The sequence below is a fragment of the Echinops telfairi genome, unplaced genomic scaffold, assembly GCF_000313985.2.
Source record: "Echinops telfairi isolate 266 unplaced genomic scaffold, ASM31398v2 ScPeMD7_18;HRSCAF=68, whole genome shotgun sequence".
Taxonomy (NCBI): domain Eukaryota; kingdom Metazoa; phylum Chordata; class Mammalia; order Afrosoricida; family Tenrecidae; genus Echinops; species Echinops telfairi.
Genome location: NW_022103915.1, coordinates 52,158,697 through 52,169,297, shown reverse-complemented (window position 1 = coordinate 52,169,297; position 10,601 = coordinate 52,158,697). Strand labels below are relative to the sequence as shown.

General features: G+C 46.6%; 1 protein-coding gene across 1 annotated transcript in view; it reads left to right on the top strand.

Moving 5' to 3' along the window:
• Positions 1–3,444: 3,444 nt before the first annotated feature.
• CGRRF1 (cell growth regulator with ring finger domain 1) overlaps positions 3,445–10,601 on the top strand; it is a 31,808-nt gene continuing 24,651 nt past the window's right edge. Inside the window, exon 1 of the mRNA XM_004698974.2 lies at positions 3,445–3,623. Within this exon, the coding sequence (XP_004699031.2) occupies positions 3,481–3,623 (143 nt within the window). The 5' untranslated portion in view covers positions 3,445–3,480. The remainder of the gene's footprint in view (positions 3,624–10,601) is intronic.

The following is a 10,601-nucleotide window of genomic DNA, read 5'->3' as shown; positions in this document are numbered from 1 at the left end:
ATCAAATGGCTACATCTGTGGGAAGAGACAAAGAAGCAGCTCAATATCAGTGGCTAAAACCAGGCCAGGGGCTGACTGTGGAACAGACCATCAATTGCTCCTATGTTCCTTCCAGGCTGAAGGTGAAGAAAATGACAAGTCCAAAAGAGACAAAGAACAGATTTACTGCGTTGAACACTAACGTCAGACAACTTGATGAGCTGTGGGAGGGCATCCAGAAGATCATCCATGAAGAAAGCAAAAGGTCATTTAAAAAAAAGGAAAGAAGGTGGGCGGCGGGGCAGGGGCAGCGGTAAAAAACAAACAAAAAACCCCCCAAACAAACAGGAAAGAAAGAAAAGACCAAAGGAGATGTTAGAAAGGACTCTGAAACTAGCTGTGTTAGTTTGGGTTGACCAGAGAAACAAATTCATAGACACTCATGTGTGTAGCAGAGAACATTATATCAAAGAGCAATTGTCCATTAAGCAAACATCCCAGCCCAGTCCCTATATGCTGTAACACTATATGTTATTACCCTATATGTTGTTATTACCCTATATGTTGATACTAGTCTACAAATTCTTCTTCGGATTCACACAGCCATGCAATGATGCTAAATGCAGGAAGACCACAGGCCAGTGGGTGGAAAGTCTAGTGGATTCAGTGGGGGTGGAAGCATATCAGTGCTGGCGTGGGTCTCCACGTGGCTCCTTCAGCTCCAGGGCTCTAGCTACATGAGCAAAGCTCCATGCCTCTTGTCAACAGGAATGGCTCCCAGGCAGAGTGTGTATCTGGCCTCCAGTGAGCTATTTATCTCCATTTACACCTCCCAAATTAGGTCATCAAGCTGTGACCTGACTGACAGACTAGACCCCACCCCTTTGCAAGTTGATGGGAGATTATGTAACTATCACACTGCCTGTTTAAACGTTGAGTAGCTAAGGCACAGGGAAGAAATGATACGAGTCAAAGAGCTGAACAGTGTGGGACATAAAGAGGTTGTTCCCCAGCTTGTCTCCCCAAAATATATGTCAGACCTAGGACACTGCTTGCAACTAATGGTAAATGATAGTCAAGTTATCTCCCTGAAGGCATCAGCCATCCAGAGCAAGTAGACCCTATTGCCTGTCCCACCATAGGTGGGGCTCACTCTCTGCTTATAAGGATATCGGATTGATTTCCTGAAGGAGAACTCAGAACAGGTCAAACCAGCTCAGTGACAACCAAGGTTAGGCTGCCATCCTGAATCTAGGATCAGCCCATCTTCACATGTATACCCCTAATCCCTCCTCTTCCTACAGTGTGCACACCTCTAGATCATTCCCCTCCCACTGCTATATTGCCTATGGTACAACCCCTTCCTGTGATGGAGGTTACCTGTAATTAGGGGCTTGCACACCCCCAAAGATATATAAGCCTTGGTTAGAAATAAATTGCTCTCTCCTGCTCTCTTCCTTCCGCATCTCCACATGAACCATCAAGAGGGACTGAGGTAAGCATGCTACCATGAAATGTGTCTGAAATCCTATCTTCTCTCTTACCTCTCCTGTTCTCTATGACTCCACTACAATCTTTATATATTTTAACCATACAGTTGCACCTACGAACTCGTGATAGTTGTTAGGGGCTGGTCTCCCCTGACAGAATAGGACATCTCAAAGAGAAGCTTGGGAAGACAAAGTAGAATATCATAATGAAAAGTGCAAAGACCTCGAGTTAGAAAACCAAAAAGGGAGAACATGCTCAGCATATCTTAAACTGAATGAACTCAAGAAAAACTCAAGTCTTGAGTTGAAATACTGAAAGATTCTATGGGCAAAATATTGAATGATGCAGAAAGCATTAAAAGAAGGAAATATAAACTGGCAGCACATTGATTGCACATGTTCACCAACCAATGTTTCATCCGATTAATGGTGTTAGAGGCATTTCTATACCTACATCATGAATAGCTTGAATATATAGAGCAGTACTATTCAATTAAAATTTTTGAGATGTAGGGGAAAAAAAGATGGAAAGAATATACAGAATCACAGTACCAACAAGAGCAAGTAGACATTCAACCATATCAAGAGGGAGCAAAAGGCCAAGAACCAAAGGTACTGAAATGAAGAAGTCCAAGCTGCAGTGAAGACATTACAATGGATGGAATACTAAATGAAAGGTTTCAACAAACTGATGAAGCCCTGGGAGCACTCCCTTGTCTATGCCAGGACACTGAATGTACCATAGACTGCCAAGAGAACAATGAAATCTGTCTTGGGAAAAGTACAGCCAGAACGCTCCTTAGAAGCAACGATAGTGAGACCTTGTCTCGAGTACTTTGGATATATTGTCAGGGGAGACCAGTCTCTGGGGAAGGACATCATGTTTGGTAGAGGGTAGTGAAAAAGAGGAAGGCCCTCGAGGACATGGATTGGTAGTGAGGATGCCACTCTTCAGCATCAGACTACATTTTCCAGTCTTTGGCATATGGTCACCGGGGGTCAGAATGGACGCCCAGGCAGTGAGTTTGGTTTGCCTGTAGCTAGGCATGGCTGTAGTTCCCTGCTGGGTAGCGCAATGGGTTATGCTTTGGGCTTCAAATCACTAGCTGCTGGGTGGGAGCAAGATGAGTCTTCCTGCTCCCTAAAGAGTGACAGTCTCGGAAGCCTCCAGGGGCAGTTCTACCTTGTTGCTATGCATTGGAGTTGGCAGTAGTAGGGGCCCATGGGGCAAACCGGAGATCTATCTCATTGTGAGAGATTTCCAGGAAGGTTTACCTTGACAGAGCTGACTCAGTAAAAGGATGAGGACAGGGGGGTGGGAATTAGCTTTTGGAAGAAAAAAAAAAAAAAGGATGCCAGTGAAAATATATATAAAAAAGTTGACATTATCAGACTGACTCCTTATGAGCCTGCATGGACTCAATAGCAGTGGGTGAGAAGAAGGCGGCGGAGGAGGAAGCGGCAAAAAAGAGTCGTGGGAGGAGAAGAGTTATTTAATTTCTGTGAGAATCTCGGATTATTTTCTTTGATCTTAAAAACACGCGTGGGATTATTTCACGGAGTAAAATCCCAAATACCGACCCTCCTCCGCGCCTCAAGTTCAGCTCGGATGGAATCCGCAAGGCTGCAGGACTGAAGCTCGGTGGGCGTGGCTTCGAACGGCGTTGGCGTCATCAGAAAGCCGGCAGCTTGCTTAACTTCGTCTTGGAATTTGCCGACAGAAAAAGAAATGACCGGAAGCACAGAGCCGCTTAAGGCGTTCATCACACGGCAATTATTCGGAGGCGCCCGGGGCGGGGCCCGCCGGGGCCCCTCCCCTCTGCGGAGCCAATCGCTCGGGGCCGGAGCGGAGGGGGCGTGGCTGGGCCCCACAGGCAACGTCGTCATTGGCTCGTCGGCTCCAGCTGCCGGGGAGGCAGCCCCGACGTCTAGCTTACGTCAACCTGAGGCGAATGCGGGCCTAATAAAGTTTGTCCGCGCTGGGGCACCGTAGTGCTTTCACCTAGCTTAGATGGGCTGGGCTGAGCGGCTAACCCAGAAAGGGACCCCGATGGCTGCGGTCTTCCTGGTAACACTCTACGAGTACTCTCCGCTCTTTTATATCGCAGTGGTCTTTACCTGCTTCGTCGTGACCACTGGCCTGGTGCTGGGATGGTGAGTGTCCCGGGGCTGGGGGCTCAGGGGCAGAGGTGGGAGGAGGGGAGAGTCGCGGTGAGCGGCAGGGGCGCTAGAGTTGGAGCGCCGGCCGGCGAGGGGCGGGGAGGCCGGGGGGCGGGGAGCAGGCGCCACGGGTTCCGACTGGCTCCGGGAGCAAAACAGGGCGGACACCTCACCGGCGTCACTGCCCTGCATTCTGTCCGCATCTCCTTGCTTTGGGCACCTGAAGGGCTGCTGGGTTGGGGCGATTGAACCCAGCTCCAAGTGAGAAAGCCGCCTGGGGTAGAGCGGATGTCCCTCAGGCTTCCGTCCCGGATTGGCGCCTCCTGCGTGCCCTGGACCAGAGGGGACTGTCACCTGCGCGCACGCTTGCACCGCGTCCTGGGAGTGGGGGCGGTAATGAGGTTGATTGTTGTGCTGCTGCTGGCCTGAACCAAATCTTTCAGGGTAATTTATGACAACTCTTTCACCGTTTGAGATCGCAAATGGTTTCTACACGCATTTCGAAGTATAACAGGCTACTTTACCTGAGTCGCGGAGAATGAACTGTTAGATAATCCTTGAGCATTTATTTCAGCTCAGAGACGCTATAAACATTTTCTTTTGCCATTGTATCATGCTCAGACAGAGCTTAGAAGGAAATATAAGGAGCCTTCAAAACGTTCGTGAGGGAAATTTCATTATCTTTTAATTCCACGAATTTAATTTTAATTTTTACAAATTTTTTGAAGCCCCTTCGTAAAGCTGGTTGAAACCATCTTACTAGAACACAGCATTTTTTTTTAAGCTGCAGCTGTCAAAATTCCTTTGAGAAGATGATGATTCCAGATGGAGCAAACGGATTCTGAATGGATAGCGAGGTGGCCTGGAAAGGTCAGGTGGCCCTGCTGAGGGGAGACACTCGTTCTGAAAAACACTGCCCTCAAGTTAGTTCTGAAACACAGCGACACTGTAGAACTGTGAGTTTCTGAGATGGTCGCTGTTTATGGCAGCAGAGAGCCCTGTCTTTCTCCCAAGGAGCAGCTGGTGGGTTTCTAACTATGGACCCCAACACGTAGTCACTATGATGCAAGGGCTCCCATGAGAGGAGAGACAGGAGGTGAATTTTGAATAATAAATGGAATTGAATGTGTAAAGTAGAAAAGATAATGCAGAGAACACCGCATGAATGAAACAAACAAACAAACAAACAAACAACAAAATACAAACTCACTGCCATCTAGTCTATTTGGACTCATGGCAATCCTGGCAGGGGTCTCTACGTGGCTCCTCCAGCTCAGGGCAATAGCGTAGCTCCATGAGTCTTGTCAGCTGCAATGTCTCCCAGGGAGAGAGCCTGCATCCCGCCTCCAGTGAGCTATTTATCTCCTTAGCGCCTCCAAATGAGGTCATTAAGCTATGACCTAATTGACAGGCTAAACTCCACCCCTTCACTCTTAATCCTCTCAGAGTGACAACAGATTATATAACTACTACACCCACTATGCCATGAAAGCTGACAGAGCACATTGGTTTTCCATTCAACAGCATACATGTCTTTTGTTCTGGGACCTTGGTTGCAATTTCCTCCGGTCACCGCACTCTTCCCACCTTCACCTTAGGGTTGCCCATTTCTGTCCTCTATCCTCGCTTCTTTCCTGCCCGTGTGCCTTCTGAGCTTTTGTTTCGGGGATGTTCTTCTACCAGTTGGTTGTACTTTGCAGCACTCTCTTCCCTGATGTCAGTGTTCATTTTAAAGACCTTTTATACTGAAGGTTGATTCTCAGGGGGAGCTTCAGATCTAGACTTGAAGGCTGTCTGAGGGACGCGGACTCCGGGTTGTCTTCCTATAGCTGTCAACATCCAAATACAACCAACCTCCGTTGGTCATCAGCCTTCTCTGCCATGCCTGTTTTTTCATCTTCAGTACTCTGTGATTATCTTTCCCATTCTTCCATGACTGCCGTCCTTGCCACCCTCACTGTGTGTAAGTAGAGAAAGGACCCCCTTAAAAACTCACTGCCGTTGAGTTGATTCTAACCCTCTGTAGGGCTTCTGAGACTAAACCTTTCTGGGATCAGTTTCATCTTTCTCCTATTTAAAACCACTGGCCTTCCGGTTAGCAGCTCGGCACCTAACCGATCGTGCCACCAGGGCTCCCTGGAGAAAGAACCCAAACCAAACTCATTGCCATCGATTTGATTCCTATCTCCTTAGGATTCTCTACGACAGAATAGGGCTGCCCTGTTGGGTTTCAAAGGTTATAAATCTATTTCGTCTTTTTTGTTGTTGTCAATCTTGATGGGAATCAGAAAGCCTTGTCTTTCTTCCCAGGAACAGCTGCTGAAATCAAACTGCCGGCCTTGACATTAGCAGCCCACCTCAGAGCCCACAATGACAATAGTAACAGCTGATCACTGAAATCTCAAAGGCAACAGCAAAGAATCACGCAACTGGAATGATGGCATTTCTTTTGAACTACATGGTGGATTCCGTGAACATCTTCTAAGCAATAGCTCACATTTATTAAGCACCTGCTGTTTGCCAGGCACAGGCCGGCCAGAAAGGAGCCCAAATTGCCATGTCTGTACTTGTGCAATAGTCAGCAGCTACTTGTGCAGGGTACTGAGCTCGTGTCTCTCAACTTCAAACTCTCGTACGTACTCTGCTTCCCCAAGAAGCCCCCAAACCGCATTTCTTCCTTGACAGCTGGCTGCTTAGGAGGCTTTGTCCGTATGGGAGGGGGACTGGAAGGCTAGAAGAGGACACAGGGACTTGCCGCTTCCTGTTTGTTTCCTTGTCTTGTCTGCCTCACCACCACAATAGTGCCTCCCTCTGCAGGAACAGTTGTCCAGTTCATAGTTTCCACTCTCCTAGAACTAGCCTCCTTGCCCTCCCTCAAAGACCCTGCTCCCCTCCCAGCAGGTTTTAGTCCCACCTGCTATCATGCTAAGCGGAAGCGCTCTTCTGTTTCCCCCTTGGTCCTAGGAGTAGTAGTTGCCTCCTGCGCCTATAACTCTTTGATAATTAATGTCGCCTTTTTGCCTTTCCAGTTCATCAATGTATGGTCTCACTGTTTTCAGTTCTTGAATGTCTAGTTAACAATTTTTATATTACATTCTCTCTGTTAAAATAACAGGGTCTGTCTCCTGACTGGATCCTGGCTGATCAATTCTTTCCAGGAATGGAGTCCGGGAAGAGAAATCTGCAGAGACGGGGTTGGGGTGTTGGTGTTGACTAAGTAATGTCTTCAAGGGAAAACAAGATTCTAAATGGGACAAATAATCCATGGCATGCAGCGAGAGCACAGTTAATCCGGTTACTACCTTGGGTGGACAGTGATAAAATGATTTCTGAAACAAATGCCTTGGGAACCAAGTTGCTAGCACCCTCAGTTCTTAGGGCAGTGGTGATGACTACAGTGACTGGGAGGGATAGGGTGACTGCCTCCAAGTCCACAGGAGCTCTCCCAAGTTTCACAGAACGCAGACAGCAAGCTCATCTCTTGACCGCTCTTTGGAACTTGGAGTTGCTCCGGGAGCTCTAAGTCAGTTCCTTTCATGTAGTGCAGGGCCAGCCTCACCGAAACTGGAGCATCATTTTAATCGCACTGATAGTAGAATCACACAGCCTGTCACTGTCTCCATTTCAAATTGAGAAACAATGGAACCTTGAGATTTGGAATGGGGCCGTCTGGGTAGACTTGGACAAAGCTGAGAACCTTGAAACCCTAGTCGCTCCAAGCCTCCTGTGGTAGTGGATTCCTTATAGGTGCTGTAATCATCTCACCAGGGCAGGTAACTTGCCCAAGTGACCACTCAAAGCCCATCTCTACTGCCTTTTGCCACTAGTCTCATGGCTGGGGTCAAACCTCTTCATGTTTGGGTAGAAAGGAACAAAATGGGAGATGGTTGAAAATAGTGTCCCCTCCCAAAGAAGGATAACAGTTTGCTAATGTGTATCTGTCTCTGTGCACACCTGGGGAATATGGGTGAGAATGGATTGTAAGGATGGTGGGCCTAACAACTTGATCAGATCAAACACAGTTGCACTCTTGAGAAAATCTGGATCCGAAGAGTTAGCTAGTAGTTGTTTGATTGACTGAAACACAGACTCGGTGGTGGCCTACCCATAGGGTCAAAAGGGCAGAACTCTTTGTATATTGCAGAAGGACACACAGGGCCTCAGAAGGTAGAAATGCAATGTGGTGAGTCTATTCAGTGCCAGATGCAGACCTGTCCCTCCACTGCATCCGCTGAGAGACTCACCAAAGCGCCGAGGACTGCATTGCGGAGAGGAGAAAACGGTACATGATGCCCGCCCTCTGTAGACTGGCTGAGATGGTGGGAGATAACACCATGAGAATGGACTTTCTGATTTGAGGGTAAAATTGAAGGTGTTCCTAGGGCAGAGACTTTACACACATTTCCTTTTTAATGCACGCATTATGTACCAGCTGCATTTGAATGCATTTGGACTCCTGGGGACCTGTGTGTGCCAGTCGCACTGTGCTTCTTAGGGCTTCAGGGATGCATTTGTTCAGAAGTAGGTCATCAGGCCTTTCTTCTGAGGTGCCTCTTAGTGACCTCAAACCTCCACCATCTCATTAGCAGCAGAATATGTTGAGGATTGCAGCCTTCCACTTCTTCTCTCTTTGGCTCCTGGTTCCCTGTTGTTCTCTGCCAATAGAGGTTGCTAAAAAGAAGGTATGCACTTGAGGAGAAAGAAGGCAGAACTCCCTCTAAAGAGCTTGCTTTCAGGACTCGCCTACGTCCTGTAGATGTCATTGGCTCAAGTAGCAGCAGTTTTTATTTTTACCGTATTTCTTGATAGCTAGAACCAGCCATTAGTGAACCTACCTGCTGGCTGACACTCCTACAAAAGTCTGGATCCCAACTCTGAGCTTTACTACTGTAATCTGAGACTCTTTATTTTGTTTTCTCAGCCCTTTCAAAAATAAAACTCATTGCCATCAAGTCGGGTCTGACTCATCGCGACCTTATAGGGCAGAATAGACTGCCCCTGTGGGTTTTCTCAGCCCTGGGAATGGTAATTGCTTCCTGCTGAGATAGATACTTAAATGAACCAGAACTGACTCCACAGCACCTAGCAACAATATGATACCCCAGCATCCTTTTCTTGTCTTTTCAGTGACCCGTCCCGCAGGTCATCAAACAACGTGGATACCTGAAAAAGGGACTGGGAATGAAGAGGGGCAAGAAACGCGAGAAATGGAGGCAAGACAGGAGTCTGATCAAGCCTCATTTATTGAGCAGAAGGCATAGGCCTAAATACCCAATGGTGGGCGGGTAACATTACATCATATGCTAATAAAGTGTAACGGGTAGTATACAATAATCACGCAGCTACCAAATATGGAAGAAGTGGCAGGTGTCAGTCCTCAAACAGGTCCGCATGCAAAGAGGTGCACTGGGATGCCTGGCGGAGGTGTCCAATGAGCATGGTGGCTGCCTGCCACCGAGCACCAATCATCACAAAGGTCAAGCAATTAAAAAAACTCAGGCAGGACAATAGGCCAGGGAACATCCAGGAATGGGAAGCTTAAAGACAGCAGACTGCAGGCCATGGCTGAGGGACGGGCAGACTCCCACATTTCAGTTCTCCAACACTGGGTTGGCAGTACTGTGTATTAAGTTCTGTATGTTTTAATAACGGGTGATTTCTGCCTGATAGAAAAATCTTGACTATCTTTTACAGTCTTTCTTTGTGAGTACAGTAGGCTCTGTATGCAATGAGTTGGAAAAATATGGACCCTTCTTAGGAAAAGAATGTATGTAGCATTAGTTGAAGAGATCCAACATCCAAAATGGCAAGAATGTTCTTGTTAGAACTTAGAAGAGAACACAGAACCATTAGAAATAATCTTTCAGATGGTAGGATTTTAAGATCACCTATTGTGATCATCCCCGCTGCCATCTCGTTCCCACCCCACCCCCACCCCTTCTTTTGTTTTTGATTTTGCTTTTTTACAGCAAAAGGCTCCGAATTTTAGAGATTGAGTCACTTTCTCAAAATCTTACTTCAGAAACAGCCTCCCTCCTCTTCCAAGGATTTCCATGAACGGGTTTATAGCCTGGTCTGGTCTCAGTATTCAGCAAACCCACGGACCATCAACTTCTCTGTCCTAGGGAGATTACACAGAAGAGTACTCCGCCCCAGAAAAGCAAAACGAAACAAAAATATTCAGCAAACCCACGGACCATCAACTTCTCTGTCCTAGGGAGATTACACAGAAGAGTACTCCGCCCCAGAAAAGCAAAACGAAACAAACTAACAACTGCTTTGTATGAGCCCTGGTGGTGTAGTAGGTTATACGTTGGACTGCTAACTGCAGGGTCTGCAGTTTGAAACCAGAAGAACATTTTACAGGAGAAAGACGAAGCGTTCACACCCATAAAGATTGACAACCTCCGAAACCCACAGGAGCGGTTCTTCTAAGATTGCTGTGAGTCAGAATGGCAGTGAGTTTGGTTTTTGAATTTGTGTTTTCTGATTAGATTAAAGCTGAAATGTAATAGGCATTGTTAACATCTAAGCCTCCAACTCTAACCTCAAAGTGCCTTTTATTCACGTGACTCCCCATGAGACCCGAGAAAGAAGAAAAAGGAGGTCAGTTCTTCCATTCAGCACCTGAAGTAGGAAGTGTCTGCAGGACAAGGCGTTTTACAAACATATTTGAAAATATGTAGGCAGAGTTGGAAGACCATAGGTAATTGCTGTACTGCTGGAAATGTATGCATTAGGAGACAATTACAATGAACAACGAAGAAATGGGGAAAGGCAGAATTAAAGAATAATCCAGAGGATTAGGTATAAAATCATAACAGTAAGGGGAAAAGAATAGAAAAAATAGATATTAATTTTATGTAAAAGAGAAAGTAGTAAATATTAATTCCGATTTATTTTGCATTTCATATTAATGGTGCCGAAATTACCTTGAGTGAAAAAAGATAAAGCTGGAGTTTGATTAAAAAG